This window comes from Myotis myotis, unplaced genomic scaffold (assembly GCF_014108235.1).
Source record: "Myotis myotis isolate mMyoMyo1 unplaced genomic scaffold, mMyoMyo1.p scaffold_m19_p_13, whole genome shotgun sequence".
Lineage (NCBI taxonomy): Eukaryota > Metazoa > Chordata > Mammalia > Chiroptera > Vespertilionidae > Myotis > Myotis myotis.
In genome coordinates, this window is record NW_023416317.1 from 41,507,683 (window position 1) to 41,527,473 (window position 19,791).

The 19,791-nt window shown below is 39.0% G+C and overlaps 1 protein-coding gene across 4 annotated transcripts in view; it reads right to left on the bottom strand.

Annotated features, from left to right (window-relative positions):
* Nucleotides 1–19,791, bottom strand: part of NGLY1 (N-glycanase 1) — a 45,376-nt gene that overhangs the window by 25,176 nt on the left and 409 nt on the right. For 2 of the 4 annotated variants that reach the window (XM_036332779.1, XM_036332783.1), the window contains exons 2-3: nt 9,824–9,938; nt 3,744–3,989 (exon numbers count right to left, since the gene is read on the bottom strand). In XM_036332779.1, coding sequence (XP_036188672.1) covers nt 3,744–3,989; nt 9,824–9,938 — 361 coding nt within the window. Of the gene's footprint in view, nt 1–3,743; nt 3,990–9,823; nt 9,939–10,917; nt 11,095–19,405; nt 19,684–19,791 lie in introns of those variants that run through there. The other 2 variants (XM_036332780.1, XM_036332781.1) reach the window with 2 other exon arrangements.

Here is a 19,791-nt window from a genome sequence, read left to right on the forward strand (position 1 = left end):
CACAGAGCAGGAAAAGGCCTTGGAGCAAGCATTGGGGAGACTGGATGGGTCCTGCAGACGGGACACTTAGACATTTTGCACCTCTCACTCCATCACTCCTTGTCAACAAAGAATGTGCCTCTGAACAGTGCCAGAGGATGCTTAGATTCCTAAAAGGAAAGAGGCGTGTCCAAACTAAGAACAATTACTTTTGGCAGAGCCCACTTAAACAAAACAAAAATAGAAAGATTTTAAAAGAACAAAGATTAAAAAAGCCAAGAAAGTAGGAACATAGAAAATACAAAATAAAATGTCAGAAATAAGTTCAAACATGTTATTAATTATAGGAAGTGTATTAAAAGGTTAAAGATAGATTTATTTAAAGAAATAAAAACAATTGCCAAGTGCTTTTTAAAAAAATATTTTTATTGATTTCAGAGAGGAAGGAAGAGAGAGAGAGAGAGAGAGAGAGAGAGAGAGAAACATCAGTGATTAAAGAGAATCATTAATCAGCTGCCTTCTGCATGCCCCCTACTGGGGATTGAGCCTGCAACCCAGGCATATGCCCCTGACCAGAATCAAACCTGAGACCCTTCAGTCCACAGGCCAATGCTCCATCCACGGAGCCAAACCAGCCAGGGCTGCCAAATACTTTTAATGATAGGCACTGTATTAAGTACTGGGGATGGGTGCACAAGACAGACATGATCACTTTATGATACAAGTCGGGAGGTATTAAACAAAAATGATAGAACCACCACATTACGTTAAAAATAATGGAGACCAGCCTGGCCGGCATGGCTCAGTAGTTGAGCATTGACCTATGAACTAGGAGGTCATGGTTCGATTCTCAGTCAGGGCACATGCCCAGGTTGCGGGCTTGGTCCCCAGTGTGGGGCCTACAGGAAGCAGCCGATCCATGATTCTCTCTCATCATTGATGCTTCTCTCTTTCCCTCTTCCTTCCTCTCTGAAATCAATAAAAATATATTAAAAAAAAATAATGGAGACCAAAATAGACAAGGACATTATCCTCTCAGAATAAGTAGCCTATGGATACAAAAACACTGATAAAACAATGTTCATTTATTCAAATATTTAACAACCTTTTATTATTTGCTAGGTACTGGGGATATAATGGTACATTAGACAATTTATTCATAGATATGGTAAGAGTTATAAAGCAAAGAATAAGGATAGTGAGACTTTTCAACAGGGTTCTGACCCTAGAATTCCCTGAATATATGATATTTGTGGTAAAATATCAATAATGAGAAGCAGCTCATAAATAGGGAAAGGAAAAGACCATTCTTGTCAAAGGAACAGCATGTAGGTAGCTAGGGAGCATGTGAATTGGGATTATGCTTAGTATAAAGTGAAGAATCAGAGAGAAGAAAATCGTAGAGACAGAAGGCTGAAAGTAAAGTTGAGTTGGTAAGTAGCTGAATCTTTCATACCTCGTTCCATTGTAATGGGATATTATGAAAGAGACTTAAGCAAGGTAATAAAATGACCAAATTTGTATTATCAGAATATCAATCTAGCTGTAGTGTAGAGAAGGCAGGTATAAAAGACCCAAAGAGGGACAACTGCAGAATTCTTGAGAGAGCTGGTGGCTTAAACTAAGGTGGTTATAGTAGTGGTAGAAAAGTGAATGAATATAAAAAGAACTTAGGAAGTAGAATCAACAAATCTTGGTGACTAAACTGTGGGGCCAGAGGAGTTAGAAAAGTAGAAAAACACATAGGCATGATCCACAGATTCTCTAATATGAGCAATGGGGTCAATAGTTGAACTAGTTACAGAAGGAGAGAAAACCAGAAAATGATTAACTGAGCTGAAAACTATGTATGGTCAGATAAAAATGAAGTGAAAAAGTCCCTTAAATTTAGCAGCATGAAGACTGTTACCTTAGTAAGAGGTTCGGTAACAGTGTTAATAAGGAAAACAAGCTGCAAGAGACTTAATTGTGTAAGTGGTGTCCCAAAGCAGCCTAAGCACACCAAAGGAGCTGGACAAAATGGTCCACTGGAGCTCTGTCTGATGTTGCCCACTGGTTAGAGCATCAGACTGCACACTGAAGGGTCACAGGTTTGATTCCCGGTCAAACCTTTAAAGTCCTTTACAGTTCACAAAGCTTTCTTTTCACATATTCTATCTTATCTGATGCCTACAGTCACTTAGGATCATTACTAGTTTATCTAATGCTGTCAACTAACAGCTCCCCATAAGCATTCATAAACACCAGCTGCACTTATTATTTTTTTTAAAATATATTTTATTGATTTTGTACAGAGAGGAAGGGAGAGGGATAGAGAGTTAGAAACATCGATCAGCTGCCTCCTGCACACCCCTTACTGGGGATATGTCTGCAACCAAGGTACATGCCCTTGACCGGAATCGAACCTGGGACCCTTTAGTACGCAGGCCAACGCTCTATCCACTGAGCCAAACCGGTCAGGGCTGCACTTATTATTATAAAAAAAAATATTAGCTGTGATGTTAATGAGTAGAAAATATTTTAAAGACTCAAAGGTTAATATAAGTCAATTGAGGCACAAGAGTGAACCTCCATGAAAAAAAAGTGTATATTTTGTCAAATCACATGATATAACCACTCAACAAGAATTATAAAATAGAACTGTAACCATCTCTTCCTCCAGTTTCTATCACTTTTATTCTTTATTTTTTAAAAACAAGCTTTTGGCCTCCCCAGCCCTACACAAAGGAATAACTGCCAATCATTTTCCTACCAGGGAGGTGAGGTTAAAATCTCTGGAATTATTCAGCTGGAGAAAATTAAGAGATTTAATAACCGACTCCATATAAAGTTCTGCTATATGGAGGATAATACAATGTTTTACAAAATTAAAATAAGAGAGCCCGGCTGGTGAGGCTCAGTGGTTGAGGATCGACCTATGAATCAGGAGGTCAAGGTTCGATTCCGGTCAGGGCACATGCCCAGGTTGTGGCCAGAACCCCAGTGGGGGACATATAGGAGGCAGTTGGTGAATGATTCTCTCTTCCTCTCTGAAATAAATAAAAATCTATTTTTAAAAAATTAAAATAAGAGAATATGAGTTTAAATTGACTATTGATAAGTTACTATAATGAAAATACTTAAGGACCTATATCAAAGGGACTTTTGTAAACAGGACAATTTCCTATTAAATAAGACAACAGTAGTTTGATTTAAGTTCTTCAGAACTGTATATCTGTATACGCTACTAACTAAACATCACTAATTTGCTAGTACCACTATCAGTAAATTAATGCATTATTTACCTTAAACCTAAAAAAGCTGAATTTTTTATTGAACTGAGGTAATGATAATGGTTAGATTGCTGGAATTAATAATTTCTATGGTGATTGGCAGCAGGTAAAATTTAGATCAGAAGTATCAATGCAGCAGAGGAAATATTTGACAGCCATACCACCATTAGCAAATTTATTACTTTGTTTGAGCTAATTTGTGTAATTGATTTAAGTACCAAGGCATTTATGTACAGGTACATTTATAATTAAAAAACAAAACTTACCCTAAGAGGCAGTAAAGCATAAGTTAAGATTTAAAAGTATAAATAAAAGACAGCCATTTTCCCCACTTTTGTTACAAATTTGAGAATATTTTAGAGTTGGGAAAATTTGGATGTATTAGAATAGCTGAGGCATAAATTCAGGAATAAGTCATAACATATTTCAGAGCTTCTGCTGTTTCAACTTAAAAAAAAAAAACAGTTAGAAGAGGTTTAATTCTAACATTACCATTGGAGCAAATGGTGGATTTGATGACTGCCCTCCACTGTCCCCTACATGCTGAGTTAACCCATTAGGATCTGAAGACTGTGCTGTAGGAAGCTGGATACTGGTTGCAGGTTGCTGAGATAATTCTGCTTTGTGGCTCTTATATGATTCATCCAATCTGCTACTTCTCTCTGTGGCAATGAGGTCACGAATTTTTTGCAGCTGATCCACTGAAGCTTTTTTAGGAAAGATAAGATGTGTTTCTCCCTGGAATTTATAAAATTAGGAAAATTTTAATCTTTGCTTAATACTAATAGTCATTCTTTTACATATATGTATAAATGAAGCCAATACTATAGAAAATATCATATTTTAATAATCATTGTTTTCTTATTATATGGCACTTTTTAAATATACAAAGGTAATGCCTAACATAAACAAGAATATTTGTCTTCTTGTTAGCATATAATGCTAAGCCTATTTTATTAGTTCAAAGAACCTTTAGAAAAGTGTTTATCTTAAAAAAAAAAAAAAAAAGAAAAGCATTTATCTTTTAGGAATACTAAGTCAGAAAGCCTCATAAGAGTTGCAAATATGCATATTCCTATCTTCCCTGCAACAGTATATAATAACTACTGTTCCCTATGACATTCCCCATGAAATAATGATACTAGAGATACAGCCATACCAAATGATCACTGGTCACATAAGACAAATAAGAAGTTACATAACTTTTTAATCTTCTAAAACCAAGTCTTTAGAGAATAGCTACATGATTAGAAGTCTGTATATAGATTTCATTAATTCCACCAAGATAACACAAAGTACACCCGAATGGTCAATTCAAAATCATGGATTGTTAACAATAATACTTGTCCAAAGTATTAGAAAAATAACAGTTGATATACACTAGCCTACTAAGAGCATATGTCTGGTCCAAACAAAATGAACTATCAAAAAATAAAAATCCAATTATTTATGCAGTGATTCATTTAATAAATACCCATAATATTATCAGAATGCTTGAAATATAATAAACATTATAACAAAGCTCACAATGTAAAATAGCAAATTACAAAACAAGAAAAAAGATGAAATGAAAATAGAGTCAACCAATTTTCAAGGTGTTGAGAAGCAGCAGTGTTACAACAGTAATTCTACCAACTGCAAATGAGATAAAACAGTTGTTACAAAGTGCAGTAGACAGACTTGAAGACTGAAGGATTTAAATTAAACTCCACAATTGAGAATAACCTTATTTTCCTGGTGATGGCAGACCTGGAGGAATTAACATCAAAACATTACTCAATGACATGAAAATCAATTCTACATTAATTCTTTTTAAAAAAAAGCTGAAAGAGGCCAGCAAGCTCCATACATTGCTCATAATAGCTATAAAAAGAGACTATTTCCACATATTGTGTTTACTAGAGGCCCTCGGCTTGGCCTGGCCCTCGGGGTCCCAGATTGCGAGAGGGCACGATTGGGCTGGGGAGGGACGCAGGAGGTCAGCCAGCTGGGGAGGGACTGCAGGAGGGCTCCAGGATATGTCAGGCCTGTCTTGCTCAGTCCTGACGGCCTGACCCCAGCAGCAAGCTAACCTACTAGTCCAGTGATTCCCAAAGTGGGCGCTACAGCAATTCAGGGGGGCAGTGATGGCCACAGGTGCATTTGTTTTAACTTTTTTTGTATTACCTTTCTATTCTGAGTTCAATAAATAGTTTCATAATTTCAAACTTCAATGTTTCTAATTTACACCTTTCTTTACTATATTTTACGAAAAAGGTAGAAACATTAATACATATATCTTTCTGTTTAATTGCTATTAAAATTTTAAAAAAAATTAATTTCCAGGGGGCGCTGAGTAATTTTTCTGGAAAGGGGACGGTAGGCCAAATAAGTTTGGGAACCACTGTACTAGTCAGAGTGTCTGCCCCCTGGTGGTCAGTGCTTGTCATAGCGACTAGTCGACCAGGTCAACTGTCTGCCCCCTGGTGGTCAATGCACATTATAGCGAGTGATTGAGCGGCCTTAGCATATCATTAGCATACTATGCTTTAACTGGTTGAATGGACAACCGGACACTTAGTATATTAGGCTTTTATTATACAGGATGTGTTCTAGCCTTGTGCTAAGCACTTTACACACATTAAACTAATTCTCACAACCAGTCTGAGAGATAGGCACTAGGTTAATCTCCACTTTTATATGAAAATATGAAGGCTTAGAGAAGTTAAATATCCTGCCTGATGCTACAGAACTGTCAGAGCAAGCATTCAAACTGCATGATGTTAATTGTTAGGCTATTACTGACTTAGACTGAACAGAGACCAAAAACCACATTTGTACAGTTGGAAGGGATGAGCAAAAAGAGACTATTTCTATAGTTGTAATGATTATCTACATGATAATTGGCACAAATTGGAACACAATGATTTTTCCAACATTAGAAGGAACTACCTCACATCTATGATAAGGTCTGGGAAAAGAAATCAGACGTCTGGCTTAAATCCAAGTATGGAGGCTTCTGATCTCCTACTGTTGTTAGTAGAGGAGCAGTGAGAGAAATAGCTGACACTATGGACAGTGATGGAAAATAGCAGGAAAAGTATCTGGGACTATGTTTCAGTCCACAGGTTAGAGAGGCCCTGATAAGACAGACACTAAGACAGAGATGCTGCTCGTGCCTTGTCTCCCTTCCCTTCATTCTTTTTAGGACCAGTTCCAACAGAACATGATTATGGCCAGAGTGTCAGAACAAAACAAGTTTAATCAACAGCACTACATTTTCATTAAAGGAAGAAATTACAGGCTTAATGTCCTAGGTCCAATAACATTTTAAGATATCAATGAGAATTCTAGTATTCAACAACCCTGTTTCTTAATGCATTTTTGCTGAGATAATTCTCGTTGTCAGATGTTAAGCAAACCTGGTCCCTGCCCACTAAATGCTGGTAATTAATATCTTTCAGTCACCAAGACAACCCAAAATGTCCCCTCTAACTCCTAATGTCTACTATCTGTCTAACCTACTAGAATGCAAGCTTCATGTACGAAAAGATGTATTATCTACCTAGTTCACTAATACATTCCTAAGGCCTGAAATAGAATCTGGGGAGGCAAGCAGTGAGGCACAAAGGACAGTATATCTTTTTTTTAAAAAAATAAATCTTTATTGTTCAGATTATTAGTTGTTCCTTTTCCCCCCCCCCCCCATAGCTCCCCTCCACCTGGTTCCCACCCCACCCTCTGCCCTTACCCCCCCCCACTGTCCCCATCCATAGGTGTATGATTTTTGTCCAGTCTCTTCCCACACCCCCCATACCCCTTTTCCCCCCTTGAGAATTGTCAGTCCACTCCCTTTCTATGCCCCTGATTCTATTATATTCACCACTTTACTCTGTTCATCAGATTTTTTATTCACTTGATTTTTAGATTCACTTGACAGATGTGTATTTGTTGTTCGTAATTTTTATCTTTACACCTTTGTCTTCTTCCTCTTCTTAAAGGATACCTTTCAGCATTTCATTTAATACTGGTTTGGTGGTGATGAACTCCTTTAGCTTTTTCTTATCAGTGAAGCTCTTTATCTGACCTTCAATTCTAAATGATAGCTTTGCTGGATAAAGTAATCTTGGTTGTAGGTTCTTGTTATTTATCACTTTGAATATTTCTTGCCACTCCCTTCTGGCCTGTATAGTTTCTGTTGAGAAATCAGCAGACAGTCCTATGGGCACTCCCTTGTAAGTAACTAACTGTTTTTCTCTTGCTGCTTTTAAGATTCTCTCTTTGTCTTTTGCCCTTGGCATTTTAATTATGATGTGTCCTCTTTGGATTCCTTTTGTTTGGGATTCTCTGCGCTTCCTGGACTTGTAAGTCTATTTCTTTGACCAGGTAGGGGAAGTTTTCTGTCATTATTTCTTCAAATAGGTTTTCAATATCTCGCTCTCTCTCTTCTTCTGGCACCCCCATAATTCGGATGTTGGTATGCTTGAAGTTGTTCCAGAGGCTCCTTACACTATCTTCATATTTTGGATTCTTTTTTCTTTTTGCTTTTCCAGTTGGGTGTTTTTTGCTTCTTCGTATTTCAAATCTTTGACTTGATTCTTGGGATCCTCTTGTCTGCTGTTGGATCTCTGTATATTATTCTTTATTTCAGTCAGTGTATGCTTAATTTCTAGTTGGTCCTTTTTCATATCCTCAAGGGTCTCACTAGATTTATTGAGGGTCTCACTAAATTGGCGGTTTCTAGAAAATTCTTGAAAAACCTTTGAACTCTATATCCAGTAGTTTGCTTTCCTCCATTTCTGTCATTTGTGACCAGTTTGTCTCTGCATTTTTTATGCTTCCCTGTGTTGATAGAGTGGCTTTCTGTGCTAGGTATCCTAACGGACCCAGTTGGCTCAGCTTCACCAATTACCTGGGGTGGACACTCTTGGTGCACCCCTTTGTGGCCTGTGTGCACAGTCTTGTTGTAGTTAAGCCTTGATTATTGTAGGTATCACTGGGAGGAATTGACCTCTAGGTCAATTGTCTGTGAGAATCAGCTGTGTCTACTACAGTGGGAGAACTTCTGTGCTGAAGACACCCTTATGGGGCAAGACTTGCTTCAGTGGGGCTTTGGTGCTCCCTGAGTCTGCCCCCTGAGTGTGTCCCTTATGGATCTGAGGAGTTTCAATCTGGGTGGTCCCAATCTGACCACTGGGTACACAGGCTCTTGGATCTCTAAGGAGGTGCTAATTTAGCCTCTGCCTGAGGCTACCCAACAGGAGCTATGAAGAGATCTGCAGGTTCCTCTTCCTTGTTTGGGTTTTGGAGGTGCCCAGATGAGGCCCAGCTGTGAAGCAATGCAAGCTGCTGTGGGGCCTTGAGCCTTCTTTTGGAGGTTCTGGGTCTTTCTGATCCAGCTGCAGTTTGTTAGGTAATTTTAGGTCTCAAAGGGCCAGCCCATTCATATGCAAAAGCCTCTGCACACCGCTTGGGTGGGGCGGGGTCTCAGGGAATTAACAGGGCAGAGCAAACAGCCATGGCTGATCCTCAGTCCTGCCCTAAGAGGTCCCGGGTTTCAGTGTCCTGGTAATCGCTGCAAGCACCTCTGAGAGAAAGCCGCCCTCGAGTTCCGCCCGCTGCCAGACAGTCCAGTTTCTCCCCGTATGAGTCTGGGTCCCCAGAGACTCGCCCGGAACTGGAGTCAGGGCTGTCGAGAGCTTGTGCCTCCCTCCCAATTGCAAAAGACACCAGTGTCCTCCGTTGCCAGCCCCTTTCCGCGCGCACTCGAGCCTCCGTACCTCTGCACTTTACTTCCGCACCTCCTCTGAGTCTCAGTGTGCTTTTCTCTTTCCTTCTAGTTGTAGAATTTCCACTCTGCCAGCCTTCCTGTGTTTCTCGATGATGTCTGGAAAGTATATCTTATAGCAACTTAGCACCCTAACATCCTGGTCAATTCTGACTGCTACTGACAACTGAGTCTCCATAACCTGGTTCAACTTTTTTCAGTATTCCACAAACTATAAATAGTTAAGCATATACACATAAAGAAAATTCACAATCTTGATTACTACTTTCACTGTGTCATAAAATTAAACTATCCCACAGATGACAGAAGATAGAAACACCATACATTTCTGTTGATCTAAAAACAAACAACAAAAAAACAACAGACTGAGATTCTTTTCTCCTGTCACAGAACTTATGTGTGACAACTAAGCTCACTCTTTCTGTTTTAATCTTTTCATTTCTTATTGAGACAGGTGGTTACACCCTATTTGTATTCATGTGTGCTCACAAATCAGGTTTTTGCTAAAAGTCAAAAGTGAGCTAGAATTTGGTCCTTCCTTGCGTTACATGTCTGACCTCACAATTCAGATTGAGACTTTTCCCTGTGGGAGAGGTGTTATATTTCACTGTGATTTTACAATATATTTATTGTGACTTTTAAATGTCTAATAGGTGAAGAAATAACTAGTCCCACAGATTTCCCCAATGACCAATAAATTTTAAAAATATTAATCTAATTTAGGTAATTATCTATCAACACAATAATGAATGCTTCATACGTTCACTGAGGAGGCGGAGGAGAAGAAACTCTTGAACAGACTTACCTCCTCAAAGCCCATTTCAAATAAACATTCAACGGCTCCTCTGACGGGCAAGAGTCTAGTAGAAAAAGTTGTGTTTCCAATCCGAATAGATCTATATTTTTCATCATTAGGGTTTCTGATTAAAAACAAAAAAAAAGTCTGATTACATGTTATATGTAACAGTTAATATTTTTCACGGTTTTTTGCATTCCTTTTCACATTTTATACCAGCTATATTCCTACAAAGTAGGATAAATCCCAACTTTAAAGAAAGGGGGAGCAGAGTCTGGAAAAGTGCCTGATTTTGTGATTCTTTCCTTACCATACATTTCTACAACATCACTGTTTAATTTCACAGCTGAAAATATTAATGCTGCCATAGGAAATCCATGTGATATTTTAATACTGTGCTATTAAAGCTAGATACCTTTATGAGTTTTTAGGTTGCTAGGGAAAAAATCCTTATCAGCGAGCTCCAAAGAGGCAGCTGAAGGCTTTGCCCTACTTTGTTCTGATGAATCTCAATCATTAAAAATGGTGTGTGATGGCCCAGCCGCAGTGGCTCATGGTTGAGCATCAACCTATGAACCAGGAGGTCATGATTCGATTCTCTGGCGGCTCGATCCCCAGTAGGGGGCATGTAGGAGGCAGCCAGATTCTCTCTCATCACTGATGTTTCTCTCTCTCTCTCTCCCCCCCTCTCCCTTCCTCTTTGAAATAAAAATATACTAAAAAAAAAAAAAGAATGGTGTGTGACACATAGATGGTGGCTAATAAACATTTATGAAATAAATGAATAAAAGAAATTAAGAAGCTATAAAACAGATCACAGTTCCTCAAAGACTTTACTTCTGACAAACATGAACCTAGGTCAGCCATGGGCAAACTACGGCCCGCGGGCCGGATCCGGCCCGTTTGAAATGAATAAAACTAAAAAAATTAAAAAAAATAAAAAAAAAAATACCGTACCCTTTTATGTAATGATGTTTACTTTGAATTTATATTAGTTCACACAAACACTCCATCCATGCTTTTGTTCCGGCCCTCCGGTCCAGTTTAAGAACCGATTGTGGCCCTCGAGTCAAAAAGTTTGCCCACCCCTGACCTAGGTATACCTTTAGTCACTTGATTTTCTTTCTTCCGTAAACAATGACTGGCTGTATTTACTGTAAGTTCTGCTTCAGCTCAAGATATATTTTTGTCACAGCAAATATGATGGTAAAATGAAGATATGAATTTCTTTTATCATAACTAACATTTTGAATAGTATACATGTGATCAGACCGGCATATGAAAAGTTTTGATTTGAGTTTGTTAAGAACCTTGATAAATCAGAAATGCTATTTAAAAAAAAAAAAAAAAGAAAGAAAGAAATACAAAATTAAGGTAATCATACTATTATACTCTAAATATCTTCGGAACATAATTTAGTATGATAAGTTGGTTTTACATTTGATACCAACTCTTTTTAAATGGTGGTGGCTTCCATTAGGATTATATTAAGGATTCTGAGGCTGTGTCAGGGATCCACAGGAAGGAGTTTTGAGGCCATCTGCCCGGGGATGAAACTGGTGGTGGGGGGGGATGCTAGCAACTGATTGACTATCTTTACCCTAACTAAACATACTCTGTGAATATTATGATATCAAAACACCCCCCAAAAGAATTTTTAATTGTGGAAGTCTTGACAAATTTCATATTTCTTTTCCATCAAGCAATTCCCTACTGCCCAATTGTTGTAAATACTATATGAATCATTTTAAACCTCTTTAATTTTATTTCAAAAATTATACAAATTTATTACAAAATATTCATAGACAAAATCTCTAAAATTCTCAAAATGTCCACACAGATTGGTGCTAACCTACAAACACTTTGCTACCCATTCACAAGAAGGAAAGCAATTGAGAGTATTCATGTTGCCATGAAACTTTCATTGTATTTTACAAAAATTTTAGCTTCACACTACTGGAAATTAGAAAAACAAACAAAACCAAGGGGAAGAAACCAAGATGGCGGCATAGGTAAACACCTGAAATTGCTGCCTCGCACAACCACTTAAAAACTACAACTAAAAGACAAAACGGACATCACCCAGAACCACAGGAAGGGGCTGGCTGAGTGAAAATTCTACAACTAGAAGGAAAGAGAAAAGCACACTGAGACTCACAGGAGGTGCAGAAGTAAAGTGCAGAGGGAAGCAGCCAAAATGCAGAGACAAAAAAACAGGTCACAAATGACAGAAATGGAGGAAAGCAAACTACTGGATATAGAGTTCAAAACCACAGTTATAAGGTTTTTCAAGAATTTTCTAGAAACCGCCAATTTAGTGAGACCCTTGAGGATATGAAAAAGGACCAACTAGAAATTAAGCATACACAGACTGAAATAAAGAATAATATACAGAGATCCAACAGCAGACAAGAGGATCCCAAGAATCAAGTCAAAGATTTGAAATACGAAGAAGCAAAAAACACCCAACCGGAAAAGCAAAAAGAAAAAAGAATCCAAAATATGAAGATAGTGTAAGGAGCCTCTGGAACAACTTCAAGCATACCAACATCCGAATTATGGGGGTGCCAAAAGAAGAGAGAGAGCAAGATATTGAAAACCTATTTGAAGAAATAATGACAGAAAACTTCCCCTACCTGGTCAAAGAAATAGACTTACAAGTCCAGGAAGCGCAGAGAATCCCAAACAAAAGGAATCCAAAGAGGACACATCATAATTAAAATGCCAAGGGAAAAAGACAAAGAGAGAATCTTAAAAGCAGCAAGAGAAAAACAGTTAGTTACTTACAAGGGAATACCCATACGACTGTCAGCTGATTTCTCAACAGAAACTATGCAGGCCAGAAGGGAGTGGCAAGAAATATTCAAAGTGATGAATAGCAAGAACCTACAACCAAGATTACTTTACCCAGCAAAGCTATCATTTAGAATTGAAGGTCAGATAAAGAGCTTCACTGATAAGAAAAAGCTAAAGGAGTTCATCACCACCAAATTAGTATTATATGAAATGCTGAAAGGTATCCTTTAAGAAGAGGAAGAAGAAAAAAGGTAAAGATAAAAATTATGAACAACAAATACATATCTATCAACAAGTGAATCTAAAAATCAAGTGAATAAAAAATCTGATGAACAGAGTAAAATGGTGAATATAATAGAATCAGGGGCATAGAAAGGGAGTTGACTGACAGTTCTCGGGGGGAAAGGGTATGGGGGTGTGGGAAGAGACTGGACAAAAATCGTACACCTATGGATGAGGACAGTGTGTGTGTGTGGGGGGGGGAATAAGGGCAGAGGGTGGGGTGGGAACCAGGTGGAGGGGAGCAATGGGGGGAAAAAAGAGGAACAACTAATAATCTTAACAATAAAGATTTAATAATAATAAAAAAAAGTAGGTCGGCAAAAAAATAAAATAAAATAAATAAAAAACAAACAAAACCATGGTTATTCACTCCAGTTCATTTGAGAATCGTAGTTGAGAACCTCAAAGAAAAAGCTATATTCTATTGTATTCTTTCATTCTGTGTTTTAGTGCAAGGTTTCTCAATCTTGGCATTACTGACATTTGAGGCCTTTATTTTGAGAGGCTGGCTTGGGCACAGCAAGTGTTTACCATCCTTGGCATCTATGCCACACTGTATCACAAGTGTGCCTTTCTTACCACATAAACAAAAAACATTAAACTGAAAAATAATCCTACATTATCAAAGCTAGTTACAGATAAATTATGCATCTTCCCATGATTTTCAACACATTCCATAGGGTGTAATAAACACATCAGTACCTCCAGGATGATATATTCTACCGCTGTAAAACTGCTTGAGCTATTTCAATCTACCTTTTCTCAATAGCTTCCAGATTTCACATGATCAAAGTCTTTCACTGGGCTTCATTTTCTAATTTTTCTTTCCACTCTCACCACTGTTTTGATATAGCTTATTTTTATATGTTTCACACTAACTGTTGATATAAAGCTTCTCTCCTATAGGTTTTGTATAGTTTAGTTTCTATTGAGCAATTTTTTATCTTTTTATAACATGGATGGACCTCACATATCATTTATCTGTTTTTCCCACTAAAAGCAAATTGCAAACAACAAAATTACAGTATAATATCCAGTTACCCAAATCCTATCTTCCTCTTTTTAAATATGTTGAGCAGACCAGTTATGGTCTTGAGCCCAGACTGATGCCAAATGTCTGCCCAGAAGCACTCAAAGGCTTAGAGAATGTGGCTATATGGCCATCATCAGACCTCAGATTCCATTTCCTCCCTTGGAAAAGTGCAGGCAAACACTTTCAGAATCTCTAGCTTTATAGCATCATCCCAGGTTGTCTACTATTTTTGACCTCATTACTATTCTCCTTATCCTGCAGTGTCTAAAGCAGTGGTTCTCAACCTGTGGGTCGCGACCCCTTTGCTGGTCGAACGACCCTTTCACTGGCGTCGCCTAAGACCATCCTGCATATCAGATATTCACATTATATCGCTTCTCGGCCTTTTGGCTAAGATCAAGTGCAGATATTCACATTATGATTCATAACAGTAGTAACATTACAGTTATGAAGTAGCAACGAAAATAATTTTTTTTAAAATATATTTTATTTATTTTTTTACAGAGAGGAAGGGAGAGAGATAGAGAGTTAGAAACATCGATGAGAGAGAAACATCGATCAGCCGCCTCCTGCACATCCCCCACTGGGGAAGTGCCCGCAACCTAGGTACATGCCCTTGACCGGAATCGAACCTGAGACCTTTCAGTCTGCAGGCCGATGCTCTATCCACTGAGCCAAACCGGTTTTGGCAACAAAAATAATTTTATGGTTGGGTCACAACATGAGGAACTATAAAGGGCCAGAAGGTTGAGAACCACTGATAAAGTATCCCTAAGAATCATCTTTATTTTTGGTTGATCTTCTTCCATTAACTTAATTTTCTCTGCAGACTTTTCTCAGATGTTTTTCTTTTTTTTTAATCTCTGTTGACCACTGACTATCTCTGCAAGTTGTAATATTTATTTTGCTTGTTTTTTGGGGGGGGGGGGGGGTGGGTGTTGTCGGATAATGACGGTGAATGAATGGGGTCCTGAAAGGGAGCAAAATTTCTGGTACCTCACTCAACCACAACTTTTAACATATTTTGGTGTCTTCCAAGTTGTCTCACCCCCAATATCTACCAAACTGTTTAATTTATGGGGGAAAAAAGGTCTTTGTTTTTACTATTGCAATGGTAGGGAAGTCATGCTTTTCTCCTTACATATAAAAAGGCTGATATGCTAAGTGTCCAACTGTCCATCACATAGCAATGCCCAACTTCCTCTCCTTAGCGAATAGTCTCCTTGGAGTTTCTTCAGCCCAGGACATGACTTGCTTTATAGCCAGGTGCAAACATTTCACACTTTAACCAAATGTCTGTGAAGCATTTTCCCGTGCCTCATCTCATTTGATCCTCACTGAAGTCCTGGAATAGGTAGATAGGAGACTTGGTGGAATCCTATTTTCTTTTCATTAGCCGGAAAACAGATTTAGAAAGCTTAGAAACTTGACCCGATTGAAAAGAAGAAATGGTGGACCTTGAAAATGACTTCAGGTTTCTAACTGCGCAGAATACAGTCAAACACTGCTGCAGTTAAATATTTTACCCTTTGTTCTCCCTGCATGATCTACAATAATAATCTGCTTCATGTTGATATTTACTGCTGTGTTGCTGACAATTATTTGAAAGATAAGTTGGGGTGCTTCACTGGGCTGGAAAAAGCTTAGCTAAATCAGAAAGCGGGTCTAATTAAGCAAGTTTATTCTATATCCATAAAAGGCTAAGTTGACTCGCATATGCACAGTACATATAAAGCTCTCGCTGGTGCCAATTGCACACATGTTTCCATCTGTCATTGTCAATTGTAAATTTGGTTGACACTTCTACTATAGAGAAAGGGCGTATAGCGATATTAAAACATTCTAATTAATTTCTTTTCAATGTGCACAAATTCGTTCACCGGGCCACTAGTCTACTATATTTTTAAGATTTTCAGAAATGTTAGGAAAAGCAACCAAGTGAGTTGCTCAGTTTAAAAGGAATAAAAAGGTTTGCCGAAACCGGTTTGGCTCAGTGGATGGAGCATCGGCTTGCGGACTGAGGGGTCCCAGGTTCGATTCCGGTCAAGGGCATGTACCTGGGTTGCGGGCACATCCCCAGTGGGAGATGTGCAGGAGGCAGCTGATCGATGTTTCTCTCTCATCGATGTTTCTGACTCTCTATCTTTCTCCCTTCCTCTCTGTAAAAAAATCAATAAAATATATTTTTAAAAAAATAAAAATAAAAAATAAAAGGAATAAAAAGGTTAAAAAAAAGAAAAAAAAGAGAAAGAAATGTTAACAACAGGCTTCACACTGAAGTAAGAGCAGCTAAGAAAAAAGAAAAAAATATTTTTCTCTATTTCAGAAACACTGAGAATTAAATATATCTGATCATTTACCAGCCCTCTTCCTCTTTGGAATGCAAAATACTAGAAAGGGTTCACATAAATGGAAACTTAGTCATTACTAATCACAAAAGTTGCTTTGTAGGTCATTTAAAATATTTCTAGTCCTTCTGAAAATCTGTTATTCGGAGATACACGTACATTTTCAAAAACATTTATCTGCCTTAAAACCATGTGGGAACCATATTTGGCTTTAACTCTACAATTCTCTAGCTGACCACAAGGGAAACATACACATGAAAAACTGATAGATAACATGAGCCAAGTCGTTTATGTCTACCTTTTGCAAAAATCCCATAAGTAGGTGAGAGTTTACATAAATTGCCTATAATCACTTTTATAAAACGGTTGGCTGGGGAATTAAACTCACCAGCCTGATCACAACCCTTATATATTCTCCACCACGCATGATACCAACAAACTCCCCAATCCTCATTTAGCTACCTTGTCGAGAGTAACCTAAGTTAGAAATGTGAAGTTATTTTGATGTCTCCTCACATTACCAGTTCTTCCATTCAGTCATCCAAAATTGGCCATCCTTGCTTATAATACTTCGCTCTCCATTCTATCCACATTTACGCTTGTGATTCCTGCTATAGCTTTACAAATGAAACCCATGCCTTTTCAAAACTCCTTCATATGCTTCTCTTTCAGTCTAGAAACTAATCACTTTGTCTTGCCTATCATGTCAAATACAAGTTCTCTGCTACTCCATTAACTGGACCCATCTTATCAAACTTCTGTTCTCAAAACTGTTCTGTGTTAGGTCCCCCTGCTATCTTCTCACATAAACAAGTGAGAAGCATTGTCATGGAAACTGTTCTCTAGATTTTATGCAGTAGCTATTTTCCATACCTGTGTCTTTCTCCCAAACATATTCATTTTATTTGAAAGAAAAAAACACTTTCCATTCTTGCTTTCCAATCATATATGGTGCTTTCATAAGCAATAACTATATATAAAGTTTGATAAGGAAATTAATGGAAAATCAAAATTTTTTAAAAAGAACAAATTATCTTAGAAAACCATGTGGAATGCCAGTGAAACTATTACATATTTTTGAAAAAGTAGGTATCACTAAACACAGATCATCTTTATCTAGAAGTCAGTGAACTGGAAAAAGGTAAAAGGTGCAAATCCATGGCCTACAGTGCATGCAAATTAGCATATATTCTATTCTGCAATTTCATTAGCTTTATGATTCTGCGTTGGGAAATAGGAAAAACATCATCTAAAACAGAAATTTAAAGCTTAACCCAAAGTATTATTTTCACTTGTGTATAGTGACAAGTATTGTCGTGAAAACAAAAAAATTCTGCTAATGAAATTTTCATTTCAGCTCTCATTCTATGAAATACTATGCCAGACCCTGAGGTAGGAGCAAGGGCAAGACACTGCTTACACAGTGCCTTATCCCTAATGGTAATAGGTTCCCCCTAACAGGAACGAGAACAGAAAACCTTGATGTTCTCAACCCTCAAATAGTTAGATTAGCAAATCTGTAATGTAGTGTGGCTAGAAATATAGAATAAAGCTGAAGCTTTCTAAAGAGGTTAGCAGGTCACTGGACTTGAAAGATAAAGGATAGTCCCCACCCCTCCACTCCCATACCTGAAATAGTTTAAATTCTAAGAATATGAGGGCAGAGACAAATACTATTACTTAAGGCAAACTAAAATGGGTAGTTTTTCATACCATCTCCTGTTATATTAGTTCCAAACTCCTAATTCCCTTTTCAGATAAACACTTTTTAAGATCAGAAACACAAGCCAGTGAAAGGCTGTAACATGAACTGACAGCATGCCAGTTTCTTCTATGAGTCTGGTAAACATTCATAATGATGATTATGATGCCAAGACATTTGCATGCAAAGGATTTCCCTCCTCAAAACACCTTAATTTTAGAGTTTTGGGGTTTCATTGCATTGAAAGCAGAAGCAAATCCTCATTACAAGGCCATTTCCCTTTTCTGAATAGTGGCGTTTAAATAGTTTGGCGGCTTTCCACATGAGAGGTCCCAGCTGATGGGCTCTGGAGAAGTCAACCTGTGAGTTCATTCATGCCGAGTCCACTGGCATCCAGGAGCTCTGGAGAGCTGTTAGACCCCTTAGGCCAGTGGTTCTCAACCTTCTGGCCCTTTAAATACAGTTCCTCATGTTGTGACCCAACCGTAAAATTATTTTTGTTGCTACTTCATAACTGTAATGTTGCTACTGTTATGAATTATAGTGTAAATATCTGATATGCTGGATGGTCTTAGGCAACCCCTGTGTAAGGGTCGTTTGACCGCCAAAGGTCGCGACCCACAGGTTGAGAACTGCTGCAAGATGAGGGGAGAAAGGGGTCACAGAGGAGGAAGGGTCCCCACATAGGTCACAATTGTGTAGCTGTGTACAGTGCACAGGCTGCACCCTATGTGGCATCTGGCACATAATAAGGGCTCCCTATGTGTTTCCTTGAGTTTACTTTTAAGTCATTAATGTTACCTATATGACCGCTATTGTAACTGCCACGGGTTAAAACACTGCAGTTGTGGCTAAGGTCACGTGACATCTATAACCTGAAATTAACAGGGATTTCCTTTTAGACTTCATGCCAATGTAGCCACCACTTGGAAGGTCAAGTGCTCCAGGGGCCAAGGGGGCACAGAGAACCTAGACAGCCATCCTGGCCTGATAAACGAGGCAACACGCTAAAGCCCCGGGTACTCCTCTAAGCGAGTTCCACTCCCCTCCCCTGCACCCCAGGTCCCTGCTGAGGACACAGCCTTCGATCTAAGCCTGGTCGGCAAACTGCGGCTCTTTGGCCCCTTGAGTGTGGCTCTTCCTGAGCCCTTAGGAGGACCCTAATTAAGTTAATAACAATGTACCTACCTATATAGTTTAAGTTTTAAAAAATTTAGCTCTCCAAAGAAATCTCAATCGTTGTACTGCTGATATTTGGCTCTGTGGACTAATGAGTTTGCCGACCACTGGCAGGAGCTGAGGTGCTAATGACTCCGAAGGAGCAGCCAAACTTGCCTCCCAAACCCCGAATCTGTCCGGCCCCGGAGACCTGGAGCTGCGCTCTGGCTCCCAGGGGAAGGAAACACGGTGCTCCTATCCCAGGTGATTACCTTCACACATTGGTATTTCAAGAGTCATTTTGAAAGTGGAATCCAGATGTTCACATGAAAATGGTCCCTTTACAATCACGTGGCGAATCATGGCTCACGCCACAATCTGGGCACCGAAACAAGCACACCCTGGAAGGGTTTTCAAAACCCCGCTAACTCAGGATTGTGCTTAATATAATCACCAACTCTTCGGAGGGAAGCGTGCTGTCGGCGACTCACTTGTGACGGGCATTTGGAAATGGAAGGCGGGCGGTGGGAAGGCAAGGCGGGCGGTTTCCGGCGAAGCCGCTCTGGCAGCGGGTCCCAGGCAGGTGCCTGGGGGCCCGCCTTCCCCACCCCCTCGCCCCGCCCCGCCCCGCCCCGGGCCGCCAGCTCCCCCCAGCACC